At 44.5% G+C, this 19,700-nt stretch overlaps 2 protein-coding genes across 2 annotated transcripts; both read right to left on the reverse strand.

The window, feature by feature from the left end:
* Positions 1-881: 881 nt before the first annotated feature.
* On the reverse strand, positions 882-7,222 carry PDCD2L (programmed cell death 2 like). The gene is made up of 7 exons (XM_040075691.1): positions 7,112-7,222; positions 6,852-7,015; positions 6,682-6,751; positions 5,254-5,645; positions 3,557-3,670; positions 1,748-1,896; positions 882-1,251 (listed from the first exon to the last, which is right to left on the reverse strand). The coding sequence occupies exons 1-7, from the start codon at positions 7,220-7,222 to the stop codon at positions 1,121-1,123; spliced, it is 1,131 nt and encodes a 376-aa protein (XP_039931625.1). The 3' UTR covers positions 882-1,120.
* A 3,067-nt stretch (positions 7,223-10,289) lies between these two features.
* LOC120757659 (fatty acyl-CoA hydrolase precursor, medium chain-like) lies at positions 10,290-19,484 on the reverse strand. The gene is made up of 14 exons (XM_040075167.2): positions 19,213-19,484; positions 17,823-18,015; positions 16,855-16,999; positions 16,274-16,407; positions 15,786-15,939; positions 14,790-14,891; positions 13,688-13,792; positions 13,503-13,556; positions 12,891-13,031; positions 12,718-12,804; positions 11,949-12,096; positions 11,630-11,761; positions 11,229-11,301; positions 10,290-10,810 (listed from the first exon to the last, which is right to left on the reverse strand). Exons 1-14 carry the CDS (start codon positions 19,283-19,285, stop codon positions 10,636-10,638), a joined length of 1,716 nt encoding a protein of 571 aa, XP_039931101.1. The 5' UTR covers positions 19,286-19,484; the 3' UTR covers positions 10,290-10,635.
* Between the last annotated feature and the right edge of the window lie 216 nt (positions 19,485-19,700).

A 19,700-nucleotide genomic window follows, 5' to 3' on the forward strand; every position in this document is an offset into this window, starting at 1 on the left:
TTATTATAAAGAGAGCTCAAGAAGCATTTGGATAATGCTCCCACGCACGTGGTGGGATTCGTGGGGCACCCAGAGCAGGGTCAGGAGTCGATGAGCTTGATAGGTTTCCTCCAACTCAGCATATTCAATGATATTTTTAATATATTTATATTTATTTCTAATGTATTTTTATTTTTTATATTTGTTTTTGTGACTTCACCAAAGTTAACTAACTTGCCTCCAAAAGTTGACAGGGTAAGCTACAATTCTTCCTTAATAACACAGTTTTGCAAGCATTCCATCACCTGTGTGTCATTTCCTCTTCTCCCCACCTCCCCTTAGTTGAAACCCACACTTTTAGTGCATTAATATATCTTGCAGCATTAACCTGAACAGAAGGCTCAAAGGACACTCCAATTACTTTTCCTTCAGTCAGTGAAGATATTGCAGTTCAGCCTAAGCCACCAGGAAAGGTGCAGAATGCAGATGGTTTTACCCAAAGCTGCACAATCCTCCTGCACCAAGGCAGGTGCTGAGCCTGTCCCAGTTCTGTACCTGTGAGAACACAACTCACCTCTGCCATCTTCTCCCCACCCAAGCCCATGGCACTGCCACAGCTCATTTCATCACACAAATTGAACCTTTCCTTCACTGGAAGAACACAGAACAGCTTCATGTTGGAAGGCTGCAGGGACAGCAAGACCCTTCAGCCACTCCCCACCAAATTTCCAATACATGGTCAAATCAAAGCACAATTGCTTTTTAAAATCAGGCTGGCATTAAGTTCTCCACTGCTAAGAGTTTCTAAATACTGGATTCTGTGTGGCTGATGGATACTAGTAGTATATGAGAAAGGTCTTCTCCTTTACTTCTTTCCCAAATGCTAAGAGTAACTAGCACTATTAGATTGTGAAGCAATGTCTACACTTTAATTTCCACATGTAACCAAGGTATGTAAATTTTGCCACATTTTAGAGGCATGCTAACATCTTTCAATCAGTTATTCTTGGAAATAAGCACAATGCCATCAAACAATTTAATGTACCACATCTGAGGAAAATTCTGTCATGTAATTACATACATGTAGCAAAAGAAACGAAAATACCCCAACAGAGTTTTCATCTATGCAGAGAAATACAATTTATTTAAATAATCTCTGATCCGGGTCTTCTTGTACAAAAATAAATTCTTCAAGAGGGGTTTGATGATTTGTTGGCCAACAGCTTCTCTCACATGTGTAAACTATAACAGTTCCAAATTCCACAGACAGATCTAAAAACAAAGCAACAAAGGTACATAAGGGTATGAAAAGTGACATAATCAGGGGCTATTGCTTAGCACTAGACTTCAGTCTTTACACAAATTATTTGTCTCCTCTGTAAATAACATTTTCTAATGTTAAATGTTTTAAAGGCAACTGAATCAGAAATTTTAAAAAAATTGTTAAGTGTTTGCAATCTTATCTCACAGTATTTATTATTTTCCAAGGCCTCCTTTAGAAGGCAATAAAGACAAATATTCCCAAGGAATTATCCCTATTCCAGTTATTAAAGTTCACTAGTGAGTGACTCAAGTTGTAATCAGAGTCTCCATAAAACAGAGTTCTCTCCTTGTTCTCACTGAAATCTGTAACGGAGACAGCAGATTCTCTGAACACCATCACTGTGGTTAAGCACATGTGGGGAGCTGGAAACAACCCAAATTGCAGTTCACTGCACTTTTCCAACAAGGAGACTGTTAGAAATATTGACTCAACCAAGTCGAGCACCTGAGTCACTCTGGAGCATGCTGACCAGCGTGGGCATCAGCTGGAACTCAAACACTCTGCTGCTTCCACAGTAACTGCAGGCAGGAATACCCTGGTCCAGGTTGGCTGCAGGACACGTGATGAATAAAGGCTGGCCACCCCAAGAGTATCTGAGAGAAGACAGGGAGGAAAAAATTACCATTTTTATCAAATTACCAATTTGATAGGAAATCTTACATGTTGGCAACAGTGTTCAGGATTTGCTGAAATCTCTGAACCTGCTTCAAGTAAAAAACATGATTGTGAGTCAGAAGCTTCAAAGGAATCATGAACCAAAAGATAAAGACAGGGAGGGGGAAATACTTGCTTGGAAATCTTAATGATTAATGGTTAATGCTTGGAAAAGCTTAAGGATTAAAAGCCAGATTTAGAAGAGACAAATGCTTTGAACAGACACCTCCAAAATATGCTGTACTGGAATAATTTCATTAAGCAAATTACACTTTCCTGAGAAATGGAATCCTAAAAAGTGGCAATAAATGATAAAATTCAACAAGTATAAGATTTAACACCAAACTGGTCTCAAAACCACTGTAGCCCAGAAGTGATGGTTTTCTTGTAAGAGCTACCAGAGCTTCGTAGCTAACAGAAAACAAAGACCAAGGATGGTTTCCACTGAATGCCAAGCAGGAGATTCTGTGCTCTGCTGAGGGCCAACAGGGACCCTGCAGGCAGGAGAAATACGAGTCTGAGAGCACACTGAGAGTCCCTAGGGAGGGCAAAGGGAGACTATGGAAAGACTGGAACCAGGGACAGCCCAGGGAGCACCAGAGCTGATGCTTCAGAGGAACAGCAAATCCAAAGAGGACCATACTGCAAAGTGACAGATCCAGTGAAAAGCTGTCTGAAAATGCTACTCGCACTCTGAATTAGAAAATCTCCTGTATAATCTTTGACAATTAATATAAGTTTCTCATGTTTCTTTTCATTCTAAGCAGCCACTTAGACTTTTAACTCTCATCAAAAAGGGCCCAATTAGTTCCACCTGGTACTGGAAAGTTAGTTAACAAAAGCCCTGTCACTACACTGAGACAGTCTGACCAGACAGGCAGCACTGGACTCCCTGCAACAGTTGCTGTGATCCATGAAAATCTGTATTTCCCAATACTATGAATGATTTATTCTTTGCTATACTCCCATCCAGAATTAACTCCTCTCAGGAAGAGCAGCTACTCTGAGGTTACACCTGCTTCTGTTCTAGGAAAAGCAACAGATTTACAAGACCTAAAGACTGCTGGGTGCTGAGGGAAGTCCACAACGAGCTGCAGAACAGGCTTTTAAACAAGTAATTCTTTGCAGGACAGACATTAGAAATTCCAAACAGACCACAGAATTTCAGAGGAGCAGAAAGCCTTGGAAATCTATCACAGCAGCACACCACTGTGTTATACTTGCACCTCAACATTGTCTCTTGGAAACCTCATTTCAGTGACATTTCAAATACAGTCAGAGTCTCTTCTCATCAGGTCTCATGTCAAAAGTCTCCCATAGCCAGAGCTATGGTCTCTGATCCTGCTTTGCTTCTCACTGACTTGAACTTCATATAAAGAAAGCTCAAGCAGGGACTGAAGTCTGACCAGAGATATGGCAACAGCCACCATAGCAGGGTTGGGTGGGGTTTTTTTCTGTTGTTTTGTTTTGTTTGTTTTGGTTTTGTTTTGTTAAGGAATTAAACATATGCATATTTCCAATTAAAGAATTTATACTGATGTACCAACCATCCATACCAATGATTTGTATCTCCCTCTTAAAACCAGATTATCAACATACCTTAGAATCTGTTCAGGACACATAGATATTCTTTTCATGAATTTATGGAATGTGTGGTCCCAGCTTTTGACTCCACTCTTCTCATATTTTTCATTACCATCTTCACCTGCAAAACTGTAGGAAAACAAGAAACAAACTGTCCAGTAAGCTTTTCAGTACGACATGAATGTTTTAAATAAGGAATGGTTACTATAAACTCACATTAAATTATACTAAATACACTGAAGAAAAGATACATATTTGTCCTGGCTTAGGGTGAATTTGGGACCTCTAAAAGGAGTTCTTCTAGAAAGCAGGTTTAAGCAGCCCCTTTCCTTATTGGTTTGGGAAAAGAGTTCCTTTGAGAAAAGTGGAAAAAACTGTTTATTTAATAAGCAAGGTTTTTACAAGCATAAAAAAAGAATAATATTAAATAATAAAACTTCTCACTGTTCTGAAGAGATTTCAAATTTAGAAAGTCTTTTTCCTGGGGAGTAGCTCAGCTCGATCAGTCTCTTATCAGTCCCTCCTGTGCTGGAAAATGCAGCATCCTGGGGCTTGGTGGGCTACAGGTGTGAGCTCCCAGTGCTCTTCTGGGTTTTCAGTTCAGAGCAGGTTTGAACAGATTTAAGACAAACTACAGTTTGGGGAACTTCTCTGCCTCAGCTAGAAAAAAAACTAACTAAAAGCAAAGGAGAGCTCTCTCTCACTGTCCACGCTGCAGACAGCACTGTCTGTGTGAAGGAAAAAATGCAGGGGAGCAAGTGCAGTTTGTGAAAATAAACTCTGCTTCCTCTCTCCCCCTCTGCTCTCAGAACCAGCCTTAAAGGTGCAGAACTTAATATCTAGCATAAACAGAACAGACCATTGGGGATACAAGTCTCATAAAGTCACAGTCTCAAAATCGTTAAGAGAAATTTCCTGTTAGATGCTGCAAGTGAACATTTTGCTTCTAGTTCTTTGGTTACAATTACTAACAGTGACTTACAATTATTAAAAGTGTTTCAAACTATCACATGGGACTCAAATCCACCAGATACCTGTTTTATTCCATCAAAAACCCCTTCCTCTAATAACTTCTCAAAAATTTTTGTGGTTTTTAAAGGATGATGTTGTCTTTTTTAATTTTGAACCAAGCATAATTAAAGTTCTACAATTTTATAAAGATCAACAAAAATCAACAAGACCAGCACCTCTGAAAAGTCTTCTATGCAGATTCTGCAGTTGACAGCAGCTTTAGCTATAAACAAATTCAATGCTGTCCACAAGTCAGGTACAAATGGCCAAAAGTCCTCACTGTGACCACCTAAGTTAAATATTTTCCTAAGAAAATATTTTCAGTAACTACACTCAACAACTGTTTTTCAAGCAACCTCTACTAAACCTTCAGGTGTCTAGCCATCATCTCGGTCTCTAGCCCAAATCCCTGAAAAATTAAACTCTTAGAAGTGCAGACTCTTTAAAAATAGCTCCACTGCACCACCTGGAGCCAGTGAACAATCCCAGCGCTCAGTCACTCAGAAACAGCTGCATCTTTGAGTAACTCCAGATTTGGGTGCACTGTTCCGCTCTTCCTGCACAGCACACCAATGCTTCCTATAGGAGCTTCCAGACAACATCATTCAGGTTTAGTGAGAGTCCCATTTAGATTATCAGTCGGCATACAGGAAACTACACAATTCCTTCAGTTTCACCATGAAATCCAGACCTGTTCTCACCTTTCTGACATCATCTGTTCCAAATCAACACACTCTCTCTGTTGATACTCCTTCAGTAGCTTATCTACATGATGTGTATCAAGGAAACCCATGTAGTCTTCCTCATCCACAACATTAATGTAGAAGGGCTGGAACACTGGAGCTGAACCAGCCATTGCCATCACCATCTCTTCACTGGCTGCAGGATGTGTGTCCTGGGGACCTGGGCCACAGGCAGGCTCAGACAGGTGGAGCTGTTGGAGCTGGGATACACATTCCGCCTCGCTGCTCACAGCTTCCTTTAGGCCAAGAAGTTCAAGGGAAGCACATGCAGGAGGCTCTGCTCCATCACAGGCTCCCCAGTCATCTGCATCTTCACACCAATCCTCAGCAGCAAAGTTTGATTCTTGCTTTTGAAAACCAAAAAAAAAAAAAAAAAAAAGAAGAGAATATTGCCAAGGTTTGTGACCCTGATGGACTTAAAATCCAGCTTCTAACAGATGAGAGAACTGAGACCTTAACCTAGTGCTCAGTGTTATTGTACCTACTCTCCTCACCGTGGGACTTCTCAATGCACCCACATTTACTTCTCACACCAGCACAGTTACGGCAAAAACATCTCACACTGGAAAATCAGAGCAAGAATTCATCAGCCCTGTGAGTGGCCCTTGTGCCTCCTGCTGCCATGCCCTGGCTGTGGCACAGCCCCCGCCAGCTGTGGGGGCAGCTCCAGCTGAAGCAGCGACTGCACCCAACAGGAATTCTGCACCCAGGAGGCAGAATACAGAAGGAAATAACAGTAACACCTCCATCATTTTACCAGGGTGAAAGCCCATTTACCACAAGCCAAGATTTCACATTGCAAATGGACCAACTGAATAAAGCCTCCCTGCCTGCCTCCAATAGTTTGGTGCCACCCTACTCTTCCAATCTGCTTCAACCAACATGCCACTTTTCCTCACAAGCATATTAATAATAATTGAGTCACATTAATTAAAAAGCTTGTGTTAAATTTAAAAAGATCCATTGCAAATAGAAGACAAAACAGCTTAAAGATCCAAACCTAAACAGTATAGACCAATCACTTGAAGTTGATAAATAAAGTTTAGTCAGCTGAACTAACTAAAGTATTAAGTGTCAGTTTTGGCCGTACAGCTGGACTGCAATCTCCACTGTAAAACCAGCCTGACACAGATCACAAACAGTAGGTTAAACACTATTTAACTGTCTTATAGTAAACAGCATAGAGCAGTGACAAAAATTCCGCTTCTCCACACAACCACAGAGCGTGACTAGAAACCATCACAGAGGGCAGCTTCTGGAGGAAGGTTACGGTTATTTAAACAAGGAGATGCAGGGTGCGCGACTCCTTCAGCTCAGCTGCGGCTCTGTTCAGAGCGGCCTCCCTGCAGCCCCGGCACAGCCCGGGCAGGCAGAGCTGAGCCGTACCTGCTTGATGCAGAGATCTCGGGTTTGTTTATCCTGGGCCTCCGAGTACTGGGAGCGCAGCACCTTCCAGCTTCGATGTGCCGGGAAAAGAAACAGAGGCTGAGAGGGACAACTGACCAGCAGCAGGAAAAACAACAACAATAACAACAACCGACCCGGCCCGCGCTCACCTGCAGGCCGCTCCCCAGCAGCGCGGCGCGGCGCAGGCGAACACGTGGAGGGCGCGGTGCCCGGGGCTGGCCTCCAGCGGGCAGTACACCTGCACCAGCAGCAGCAGCGCCCGCCCGCACCGCGCGCAACGCGGCGGGGCCGCCCGCACCTTCGGCACCCAGTCCTGCAACACCGACACCCCCGCTCAGGCCCGGCCGGGGCCCGACGCACGCCCCGCGCCCCGGCCGAGTCCCCCAGCCCCATCCCGGCCCGGCCGTACCGCGGTGCCGCCCAGCTTGTTGGTGGCCCATGCGGGGAGCGGCCCGGCCGGGCCCGGCCCCGCCATGGCGGCGTCGCGCAGCCCCAGCAGCACGGGCGGCCCGCCCGCCATGGCCCCGCCGCCGCGCGCGTGCCCGCCGAGCCCGCCGCGCGCGTGCCCGCGGGCCGGGCCGGCGCTCCCCTCACGCCAGCTCCGTCCCCGCTCCGGCCCGGCGGGTGAGGCGCGGAGCCTCCGCCGGGGCATTGGGGGCTGGCCCCAAACGGGCCCTTCCTGCCGGAGTCTCGGCATTGACTCATCCACGCTGCTGCGCGGAAAGGCCGCGGCATGGCAAATCCACGAAGCCAGCAGCACGATTTGCAAAACTTTCCGCTCTTTTCCACCTTTTAGCAAACAAAGGCATTAATGTGCGCTGGTTGCAAGGTACGTAGCTCTCTTATTAATTAGTATTCCCTCTTCTGTTGGTTTATTGAGTCTCTCGCATCCCATGCTATTAGTGCCGTGCTCTGTCTCTCTCCTCCTTTGGCTCGGTGGTTTCCTGTGTGGGTGCTCCGTGAGTTGGTGGTGCTCATCTGCCGCTGCTGGAATTCCCCTTTACCCAGTCGGAGCCGATTTCACACCGTTGCTGAGTTGCCTTTGTAATAGACTATGAACACAAAGAAAAGTTCCAATAGGAATTTATTACATTACAGCAGGCAAAGCAAAGGCAAATACAGCGCTGGACGGCAGGGGAGTCTCGCTCCACCAACTGCCGTGAATTGGCAGGCTTTTCAGTCTTGCTTTTATCTTGCTTCTTTCCTCCGATGATGTATGTGTGACGTGTTGCTGGGAGGGTCTCTTTCTGTCCCTCGGTGGTCGCAGAGATGAAGGCTGTAGTTGTAAGCTGGAATTCCTGAAACTTAAAGCTGATTAAGCAAGTAGAGAAGGAATGGGCAAGGGTCTATTTGCCTATAAGCTTAGATAGTGACATAGTAACTTCCTGTTATCTTGACTTATTTGATCTCCAGTGAACAAAAAAATAGTTAATGTTTATCACACCTTTATTTGTTTCTTCCTTGCCTTGGGAGTTCTGCCAAATGTCCTCGTGGCCCAGGAATTCTGCATTCCTCGTGTACCAGTGGAAATGCTTCTCCCCGAGCTTTGTTAACCTCCGCCAGGACTGAGATCACTGGAACATGCCGAGCCCCAAACCTTAACAAGGCAATTCTGCTGACCAGGAATTTCTGTTTCTGACAGCTGGACTTCACTTAGAGCTTGTTGGCTGCCCTGTTTCACGGATTAAATCTCCCTCCTTATTGATTAGGCTTGAAAGCGACAAAGAATTTTTCTATTTTATCACAACCTCAAGTTTCTGTAGGTAGGGAAATGGGCCCTAACATTATACTTTGGAGGATTACTTTCTCATTAATTCCTAGTTTAGCCATCTACCCTTAGAGGGGCAGAGGGGTGTTATAATTACGCTAAGAAAAACCCCAAAAACCTATCTTAATAAAAATGACATATTTCAGACTTAGCAACATGATGATCTGAGAAGCACAGAACAAATGTACTTGGTGGCCACCCTGGAAAGGCAGTTACAGTAATGATGGATAATTATTACACACTAAAAAAAACCCAAAAAACCCCCAAATTATTAAGGCAATTATAAACAGAATACCAGCAGTTCTTGCTGAATATTAGGAGTAAATACACTGCTGAGAATTTCTTCAAATACAGGTGCAGCTGGGAATCTATACCAAGTGACCATGAATACTAAAGCTATGAAATAAAATGAGGTTTGGAACATAACGTAAGAATCTGCTGCTTAAACGCATATGTGCATTATATGCATAATGTATAAAGCCTGTAGACTGTGGCCGTGGTGTTAGTCCTTTCTCAGGTATTTGACAGTCTACCAGTCTTTATATTTGGGGTTTAAAATCCACAGATGGACAGAACACTTCCTCTCACACAGCCAGAAAGTACTTTGTTATCATGTGTGCCTAATAAAGTACCTCCCTTCTCCACAGGAGTTATACTTATGGCTTTGCATTCCCAAGCCCACAGGGTTTCTTCTGTCTGGTTAGGATAACGACTTTTGTGAATGTACGAGGACGGACACATTCATTCAAGAAACACACCACTAATGGACATAAAGGCTGTGTCAGACCAAAACAAGGGAAGGGGTATGAAATGTGTGACAGAACCAGCAGTATGGTTGCTGCAATTAGCTGTTTCTAATTGGAGGTTTTCACACATTATGGAAGATGCACAAAAGGGGGTGGCCGGGTAATGCAGATCACAGTGCTTGAGATCCACAGGTGTGCAAAAGCCTCTGGGCTGGTGTGAACCCAGAGGTGAGGAGGAGACACCTACAAAGGGTCAGCACCTGCAGCAGGAGCTTGGGCTGTCCCTGGAGAGCCCCTGCTGTGGTGCTGTGGGATGGGGAGCTGGGCACCAGTTAAAGGGTGGTTGGAGGAGGGCTGTTTGTTTGTTTATGGTCACGGGCAGAGCGCTCCTGGCTTCCCACACTGTTCCTTGGTATCCTGCTTGCCATGTAACTTGGCAAAAAAAGCCACTTGGGTCCCTGCGTGCCCTGACCCATTCCACAGCTGTGGGAGGCTGGGGGTGCACACTCTGCGTGTCAGATCTTCTCTCCGGTGATGCTGAGCCAACAGCATACAGGAAACAACACCAGCCTTTGCTCCCCCCTCTGCCTCCATGGGTGTCTGTCCTGCCAGCAGCTGCATCCTCCCTCCAGCCACTGGACTGGGAATTTGCCAGGAAGGGTTGAAGGACACACAGTCACCCCAGAAGAGTTTGTGAAAGAGCCTTAAGCCTTGGGTCCTGCACAGAAACCTGAAAGATTCATGCCTGAAACCATTCAGGTGGAAGAAAGACACTGGGCACAATGTCTGGCTTCTCAGGTGTGAGTTTACCTCTCAAAATTAGCCTCTGCCAGTTAAGTGAAAGAAAAGGAAGTTCCAAGAAATCAAAGCAGCATTTATCTGTAACAATTCACAAACCAATAAAACAAGTAGAGAGTTCCTGTCCTCTTTTGTGAGATGCCAAGCCCACCTCACAGCCATAGTTTGATGGATGCTCTGCTGCCTCCAAGCTATTTCCAGTTAAAGCAGAAAGAGGCTCTAGGAGGGACAGACAACTGGCCATGGTCTTCTGAAAGAAGATGGGAATAAGCATATCAAATAGTCTGACATTTATTGTATATTCTAGGTAGATAATTTCTTACAGATTTCAACTCATTTGCCCATTCCCACCTCACTATTCAGTTTGATATGCACTGAGTAGGTGCCATGGTCTGTTTGGACCTGCAAAGACTGTGGGGTTTTTTCTGCCTGCTTCATTAAACAGTGATTTTTAGTCTGACAAACATTCTGAATTCCACTTGTTTCTCTCCTTTCACTGTGATCAGGACAGCAGATTACACAACAGTGAGTTAGAAGGTGATCATCACTCTGCATCCTGACAAACTCATTCTGTTTGACTTCCCTTTGGGTTTTAACAGCAAACTGTGCCCTGCACAGCTCTTATAAATCTGTGTGTTTTCTCCTCCTGGTCTGATTTTGTTGCACGAATTGGGCCCAAAACTCCATTCTGTGTTGTTTCAGTTTCTCTGCTGCCTTCTGCTCCAGGTCTATTCCCAGGTATTTTTCCTCCAGGTCATACTGAGGCCAATGGACCAAGCCCTCTCCGTTGGGATTTCTGGAAATAACAGAAGGAAAAGTTAGCTCTCCATTTGCCAATCCATTGCTCTCTGACTGCTCAGATTCAGAGCACTTCAGAAAACCAAGAGGAGCCCAGATGATGTGATTCTTGTACCTGAATAAATGGACAGTATTTTATGAAAATGCTCATCAGTGGAACAGCAAAAGTGTAATAGTTACCATTAATTTTACATCTAAAACTCCATGGCAGATGGTGCAACTGCCCTTGGATTTTATTTTTTTTTTCCTTGTGTCTGCAGGTTCTTTTAAAAGACCATTAAGAAGAGAAATTGCTTCAATATTTATCTTAAATTCTGCCAAATTGCTAGGAACCACCATATAAGTACTGCGTCAGGCAGGTATGTTGTGGGCAGCACAGGCAAAACTTGAGCTGTAATTAGCATTGTGATTCTCACCCATTTTTAGCAAAGTTGGTCCAGTATCTCATAACCGTTCTGCTAAGTTGATTTTCTTCTTTTGTAGCACCTCCTGCAAAGGGAGAGATGAAACTGCCACGTTAGAAAGTAAATAATTAGTGTCAGCTATATCAGTTGCAACGCTTTGACTTGTTGCCCTGAGCTGTTGGAGTTTTTTCTAGGAGAGAATTGCAGCTGAATGATGTAATGAAAAGCATCTACTACTGAAGACAGAAAATATTTATGCTCATGATAATGCTTGTAATATATACATTTTGCTTATAATATTTCTACTGCTTATAATGCTTGTGAGTGAGAAATTCTATTCTAAAGATCTGAAGTCATTAAAATGAGTAAGATGAGGTTCTAAAAGGAATATGGAGTAAGGATGGGTACATCACCAGCTAAGAATGGCTTTCCAAAGACAAAGGCAATCTCAGCTCCATGATCTGCTTTTACAAACTCTGGTACCAAACCTTCCATTGAACTTGTTCGATGTTGGAATTCATAAAAGTAGACTGGGTGGCCAGCATCTAGAAGATACAGAAAAGTGCTAGTTTGAGAGCTGAACATACCTGCTCCAAAGATGATAAACTTCCATTAGAAACTGTTTTGGTTAAATGAAAACACTACCAGTTCTCTGGACAGTGAAAAGTGCCACACGCTGTCCACACCAGCCCCAGACAGAATTCTACAGCTGTTCTGAAGCTGCTGAGATACCTCTGTGGTGTCTGGCCACTTCCACGGATGAGATGACAAAGTAGAGATCTCCCATTGCATCCAGGAGGCCATCCCGGACCTGAGCAGGGCTTTCTGCATCCCCCATGTACTCCTTGTACACTCTGTCAACAACTTCAGATGTAATACCCTGAGACAGCAAGAAAGAGTACTTAAAATGATGATGAACATTATGAGGAGTAACAGCAGTGAGTGGGTGTGGCATCTGCACATCCCTGGCCAATCCCCAAACATCACCTTTCAGAGAAAATCCTCAGCTGTGTCAGAGTGGGGCTCAGAGCTCAGGATTGGAGTTACACAGCTATGGGTACAGGTGATCTTGGGGAAAAGAGGGATGGATGCAAGATCTAAGGATCCAACACCTTTAGACAGACAGCAGTCAGTGATGCTGATTGTTCTCCCTTCTCTGGAAACAACCTTCATAACAGCAGAGAAGTCCTGCTGGATTTCATAAAATCCATTGATTGTCGCAGATGACCAACATTTCTCCCGTTCAGAACAAGCCTGGGCTCTGCATTCTAAGTTCATGGTGGATGCTTGTGTCACTTGCAAGTACTGGCCCTGCTTATAGAGTCCTTCATTCTTAGTCTCTACTTTTCTATGTAGTAGTTTCAGGAGGGCACAAAGGCACCACAAAGCCAAGAGATTTGTAAATTACAGGGCAGCAAAACCTCAAGAAACCTGAATGTCAGTGTCAGTGCACCCTAAACTGCTCAGGCAGCAGAGGGTAATGCTGAAAATGATCTCTTACCTTAGTGAATAATGCTAAGTTGCTCTGTAAAATATGACGTGCAACATCTTTATCCAGACCATCCAGGAAAGGAGGATATTTCATCATCTGTGTGATACAGAGAATCATACTCAATAAAAGAGCTTCTATTTACAAAATGATGTTTAAATAACAGCATTTTAAGTGTCTCTTACCATAGGAATTACCCATCCAAATTCACAGTTATTTACTCCTATTATGTATGGAACTGCATTGGTTGATTTTTCAGATAGTAATTCCCTGGGACTCTTTGGAAAAAACACACCATCTACACATGCACTGATGAAAAAGAAATCCTGAACAAAAAGGGAAAAAAGAAACCTTCATTAATACATCAATTTTGCCTCTAAAAGAAGTTCAGATTTAACTGCAGTTCCTTAGTGAAGCCCAATGAAAAATACAAGGAGTAATGGTAAAGCCATCTTAACATTTGTTCTGACAGATATTCTGCACTAGGCAGGAGATTCTGTGAAGATTAACATTATAGTTCTAATGGTTGTGAAACCAAAGTCATTATGTTGAATTTACATCTTTTCTTAGTTCAGTATGGCCATGGGTGTGTGGAACAGTGGGGACAAACAACTTGTGTATTCAAAGGCCTAAGTTTCATAAGCATTGTGATAAGAGCTTTTAAGTAGGACATAATATATGATTTGATTTTCAGGATCTCCAGAATAATCTGTGCCATTTTCTCTTCCTTGCCCTGACAGAGCACGACAGCAAACCACAGGTAGCTCCAAGTGCATGCAGAATGGAAGGGCAGGAACCTGTTTGCACTTGTCAGGCGAGGGTTCAGTGCAGAGCTGCAGTGTTGTCATGTCCTGAAAAAGTGAAGAAAGTCAGATTTTACATCCACTTCAGGTTCTCCTAATATTACAGCATGCAAGGAGTATTGTCTGTTATGAAGAAGTCTGAGAAGTCATTTAAATGCAAGAAGTATCATTTCACCTACCATTTTCAGTGTTATCTGTACTAATTCTTCTTCTGTTTTTCCTCTCAAGCATTCAACCATTGCAGCTGAACTGGATTTTTCACAGCCAGAGACAGCAGCAATTTTCTGCAAGCAGTGAAAACAGACAGTTTTGGACACATTTGCTCTGTCTGGCTCGGTGAGACACGGAGTCCAGTGGGAGCAGCCCAAGCTCCTGCACAAAGTAGCTGGAGTCTGGCTTGTCCCAGCTCCAGAGGGAGGGCACTGGAAGCCCTCACAGTCCTTCATACCACAGGCTTGGCAGAAGGAGAAAACCTCTGCCAAAACCCTCCAGGTTTTTTTTGATACAGAAATATTCTAAGATGCTACTGGTCAATAACAGGCTGGGCTGAGAAGGCTGGGTAATGTTGCGATATTTTCTTAGCCTTCTGAGGTGGAGTCTTCTCAGGCTTGTAACATAAACAAGTGGTTGTTTTTCGCATTCCTCTCTGATGAGGGACAATTGATTAACTTCTAGACTGGCCAGTGGGATGGAGAGGCGGTAACCTCATTCTCCAATCCCTGGTCATTGTCCAGAATCTGTATAAACGAGGTAATCAAAATAAAGTAGCCTTCTTTTGTTCTGGACAACTTGAGTGTGAGTATCTCTTCTCTTTGTGTCCCCGAGCGACAGGGTGACATAAAGGAGTTAGAGAATAAACCATGTGCAGGGTAACAGAGAGCACATTCTACCACTCTTGGTGATGTCTTTTTGGCTGGAGCAACAGCTGTCATTAGAGAGAGCTGTCTCTTTTATGTCTCAGCATCAGCATCAGGAGGGGAAGAGGAGCGTATTCAAGAGTCTGATACCATTTTCCAGCCAAAAATTACAGGTTGACCTTTCTTGAAGACACTACATGTTAAGATATTCCTTTACATTTCAGGCCTCTCTCTTTGTGGATATTTGGGTGTTTGAAAGACAACACATCATTAAACATGTACTATTTGCAACCAAAAATACTGTCTTTAATGGCTGTGTTTTGTTTCACAAGAAAAAACCCCATGTTTCTATATTTTAGACAGAACAGTTTAGGATATGCAAAGCTTTCTGGAAAAAGTAATTCAAATTCCCACAAATACCGACCTGTGCATCCTCGTTAGGCTGGTCAGTGAACAAGCCCATGGTTGCAGTACCACTCTCTGAAATGGCTTTGTGGAACAAGCCCTTGGCCAGGGGAGATAAGACCTGTGAAAAAGCAAGAACAAGCATGACAAGCACCGCGCTCTCCCAAGTGACTGCGGATTTCAGTATCAGCAGTGGCCATTTGGAAGATTTTGAAAGCCCATGTGGTAAGAGTGTTCTTGTGTAGCCTCTGACCATAGTCCAGCTGTGCAAAGGGCTTTGGCAGCGCTCGCAGGGATGAGGAGTTCAGCTGCCTTTCCCCTCCCACTGCACTTTGCTTCCAGCGCTGGACGGCACCGCACTGCGAGCCAGGTGCAGACTGAATGTGCCCAAGGCAGTCTGGCTCTGCTGCAGGAGGGCAATAAAGAGCTTTTGGCCAGAGGAAACTGGGGATTGTACCCCATGAACAATGAACCCTGCTTCGGCTGTGTGATCGGACCAAAGTGTGCGTGAGGGACTGGAGAAGGAGAGCGTCACCGCCAACGTGCTCCATGTTGAAGCAGAGATTTTACACAATCGCTGGGTCACAAACTGCAGGGCTGCTTCAGCTATCAGGACTATTCACCTCCATCAATCTGCACAAGTGACTGTCAAAGCAAACATAGAATGGGCAAGAGTCCACAACTCCTCTTAGAGGACTTTCCTCATGAGATTAGACTTTGAGGGTGTTTTACATTGAAAAAAACCCCAAACCAAGCAGAATATGATTCAGCAGATGAGTAATAACCTTTTGTTACTTAACTACAACATTGGAGTATGAAAATGACACACTTTTATCAATCAAAATCTGTATTGTTTTGCTGTATATTGCCTTGCTGTAGTATCAAAGATGCAGGTGATGTGTCACTGTATCACCGTTCTTTTCTCTCGCTGACTTCTCATGCAGACAGTGAAAATGCATGGAGGGTTTTTCCCCCCTAAGTAATTAAAACTCAGTATGTATTACTGTGAACTTACAAGAGCAGAAACACTGATTCCTCCTGCAGATTCTCCAAAGATAGTGACAGATCCTGGATCTCCTCCAAAATGCATGATATTTTCCTGAATCCACCGAAGAGCCGCAACTTGGTCTAAATATCCCCAGTTACCTCGGGCGTGCTCATCACCAGTGCTGCAGGGAGAGAAGAGATTTGTTTAAATGCTCAATGGAAGCAAAAAGGCAGAGGAAGATACAATCTGTGGTGTGAGAAATTGTTGTGTTCCATCTGCCATTCTCTACACAGAACTTCTCTACACAACTGACAAATGAATGTCTTGGAAAGCCCCGAGGCTGGAGCAGCAAGCCCACAAGAACAGGTCTGGAAGCTGCCTTGGGACTGGAAATTGTCCCCAATGCTTGCAGATGCAGTTCAGAAATGTTTCTTTGCATGAGCAAGTCTTCTGCACTTTCCTTTATAAAAGCTTTGCACACATCACTTAGGAAAAACTGAGATCAACCATCTTACCTAAAATATCCAGCAACACCTAGTCTGTACTGAATTGTTACAACCACCACGTTGTCAAAGGCTGCTAATGCTGAGCCATCATAAGATGAAGCTGCTCCAAAAACTAATCCACCTCCATGGATCCATACTAAGACCTGGAAAGAGAAAAATAGGATCAACCCAGCACAGGTATGAGCTCCCAGTGATACAAATTATGTACAACCCAAGATGTAATATTTTGTGCTGTTTCACTTCTGATTTGCTCAGATTACATTTCACAAGTTGTAAAAATCTTTCAAATCTAAGGCCTGCAGGTCTACAAAATGGCATTGATTTTGTTAAATACCTACACTGTGTCAGTGCCCTGTGACTTTGGACAGATCATTTCGATTCAATCAAGCCCCGCTTAGCTGAAACGCCAATACAGTTTTACTTGCAAAATAGGATTTTGTGTCTCTTTTTAATTTCAGCTGATATTTGCTGGGGCAAAGCAAGTAAGTTGGTCATCACTAGAAAACTGCCCCTGTGTGTCTGCTCATGGCAGAGCTTGGAGGTTTGCTGTCAGATAATTTTGCTCAAGGTGGTATAAGGATTTTGCTTACAGGCAGCTTCTCCTGTTTTCCTGTAGAAACGGGTGTGTACACATTTAGGTACAAGCAATCCTCAGACACTTGGAGAGGAACTTTCTCTTTTCTGTTGGTAATAATGTCTGAAAAATACTGTCCTTGTACTTGGTCCTGTAGACACCTGAATAAATGAGAAAGTAACAAGCAATAGAATTAACTAAAACCTGAAAGCTATGAAGACAAGCTTTTTTGTACTTCCACAACAAAGTGCCAACCCGAAACTGATCTCTAGCACGTTTCTAGATTGGTAGACACTACAAACACAATATTTTTTTGCTTTTAATATATTTCTTTCCTTTGCCCTGTCATTACTGAGATCTGTAAAAATAAAGGCACTGCAGTACACAGTGACATAGAGATACAATTTTGCATGTTTGAAGATATCACAGAACTATATCAGCAAATAAATATGGCTATAAATTACTTCAACAAAAATATGAATTAACCATTTTACACCTCCAATACCTTTTAATGCTGCAATGGTAGATATTAGGCTTGAGACACTAAACAAGGGCAATGGGACAACGGGAGCGAGACATTTACAACGTAGACTAGAATTGCTCTGCATTTCTTAGGTGCCCTTTTGAGCACTTGACTCAGCATTTTTCCCCTAATGTTGTATTCCTGTGTTTCCTCAGCTTCTTTCTGTCTCTGCTCCAAAGGTTTATAGTGATTGGTAAGTGATGGCCACTGCTCCTGAGCCAGAGCATTATCTGTAAAGTGCTGTTCCATCTCAGTTCATCGCTGATGCCCTGAAACAGCAGCTTTTGGCTAGGAGCAGCTCACAGGGTGTCTTTAGAAATGCATCCACTGCAACAGCTGCTGGTGCAACGCGAGGGCATCGAGGAATTTATCTTTGTGGACGGCCCTGCGTGTACATCAGTGTCATGGAATTGCACAGAGTGTAACATTTGTAAAGGGTCAGTGGTTTTACATTGCCTTACATTGGTGGGTAGGAAGTGGCATCTCTGACACCTTCCCACGGCTCAGGTGGCTGGGGCTCAGAAAACCTCAGTGATCCAACCGGAGGCTTGGCAAAAGGAAGTCCCAAAAAGACATTTACAGTCCTCTCAGCTGTGTCCACTTTGAATTGGTACCCTCGGACTGTCCCATATTTGGTCTCCGCTTCTGGTTGTTCTGTGGGACGGGAGCACAAAAGCACCTAATTGGTCTGCTTGTAAGTAATTGCTAGATTTGCTACTTAAGTATACACCTTTTGTCTACTTAAACAAGGAGTTTTTATACATAAAGCTTCAACAAACTCTAGTCAGTTTTAACAGTTCACTATTCTAATCTGCTATTCTATTTTACTAATTTATGAATTTATTTTACTGATTTGATTACTAGTGCTTGTTCATTTAAATTTTAGATTTACTAATTTATTCTAACACGCGTTTATTATACCTTTATTAAATCAGTGTAGCTGACATTGTTTCAGCCTTCATTTTGATTGGTCTGTAGGTACCATCTCCTTCAGGTGTGTAATATGTATTGTCTTACCACACACGCATTAGTGGTTGCATAGAGATCTTAATCTCTTTTTTGCCCTGAGTTGTTAGATAAGAACCCAATAGATTGCTCTCATTAAGAAAAGAAAATGATCAGAGAAAATACATTCCAGACCCTCGATAGTATGTGAGCCCAAAGAAAAAGCTTCAAACATACCTAAAAATAGTCTGGCACAAACAAATCCTGTTAACATTTAAGCAAGACCCATTTTAGGATCTGTGTGAAAGTTCTACTATCAAATTACAGATGTGGCACCGTGGCTGCTCAGCCTCAGCAGGCAAGATTTTGGGACAGGGATTTGATTTTGCTCTTTGCAAAGAAGGCAAGGAAGACAAATGGTTGAAAGCAGATTAAAAACTGAAATGAACTTTTTGCTACTGCAGCTCAGTTTGTGTGCCCAGCTCTGCCCAAGGTTTGTGCCCGGCTTTGCCCCAGGTTTGCATCCATCTCTGCCCAGGGTTTGCGCCTGGCTTTACCCCGGGTTTGCATCCATCTCTGCCCAGGGTTTGTGCCCTGCTCTGCCCAGGATTTGCATCCTGCTCTGCCCAGGGTTTGTGCCCCGCTCTGCCCAGGGTGTGCATCCATCTCTGCCCAGGGTTTGTGCCTGGCTCTGCCCAGGGTGTGCATCCATCTCTGCCCAGGGTTTGCGCCTGGCTTTACCCCGGGTTTGCATCCATCTCTGCCCAGGGTTTGTGCCCGGCTCTGCCCAGGGTGTGCATCCATCTCTGCCCAGGGTTTGTGCCCGGCTCTCGGGTAGCTCCGGGGGGCAGCTGCAGGTGCCCTCTCGCCCTACAGGGACCAAAGGACAGAAGCCCCTGTGTATACCTGTGGCCACCAGCGCCGTGCCCCCGACGAAGAGGATCCAGGCCAGCAGCGCCGTGTCCCTCGCAGCTGCCATGGTGCCGCTGGCACCGACCCCGCAGGCTGCGGCTTTATAGGCTCGGCCAGGGCCGCCTTACGCAAGGCAAACTCGGAGGAGGCGAGGGAGTGCCCGGGCTGCGAGCCAGGAGCGGCACTGCCGGGCTCGGGTGGGCAGCGGGGAGCCCTCCTGCCCCACGGGGCTCCTGCTGCCTCCCCACTGCTCCTTTCCAGTCTTACTCCCGAATCTCGGGCACGGCGGGCTCCCGAATGCTCTGGAAACAGCCTTGCGTTCACCGGGAGCGCTGTCCTGCGGCAGCAGCACCCCCGGCTGGGAAAGCACGGGAGCCTTTCCCCACCCTGCGCTGCACAGACCCGGAAGGCACCTCGATTCTACTTCATGACATTTACTTCATCTTGGTAGTGAGATCTCAGCGTAAGAAACGCACTAGAGC

This window comes from Hirundo rustica, chromosome 11 (assembly GCF_015227805.2).
Source record: "Hirundo rustica isolate bHirRus1 chromosome 11, bHirRus1.pri.v3, whole genome shotgun sequence".
Taxonomy (NCBI): domain Eukaryota; kingdom Metazoa; phylum Chordata; class Aves; order Passeriformes; family Hirundinidae; genus Hirundo; species Hirundo rustica.

Coding starts and splice junctions, on each gene's coding strand:
- PDCD2L (XM_040075691.1), bottom strand. CDS start 7,222: ATGGCGGGCGGGCCGCCCGTGCTGCTGGGGCTGCGCGACGCCGCCATG. Junction 7,016..7,111: donor ACAAGCTGGGCGGCACCGCG/GTACGGCCGGGC, acceptor TCGGTGTTGCAG/GACTGGGTGCCGAAGGTGCG. Junction 1,252..1,747: donor CATGCTCCAGAGTGACTCAG/GTGCTCGACTTG, acceptor CTTTGTTTTTAG/ATCTGTCTGTGGAATTTGGA.
- LOC120757659 (XM_040075167.2), bottom strand. CDS start 19,285: ATGGCAGCTGCGAGGGACACGGCGCTGCTGGCCTGGATCCTCTTCGTC. Junction 15,940..16,273: donor GGTGTTGCTGGATATTTTAG/GTAAGATGGTTG, acceptor CTCTCCCTGCAG/CACTGGTGATGAGCACGCCC. Junction 13,557..13,687: donor TACAGATAACACTGAAAATG/GTAGGTGAAATG, acceptor TCACTTTTTCAG/GACATGACAACACTGCAGCT.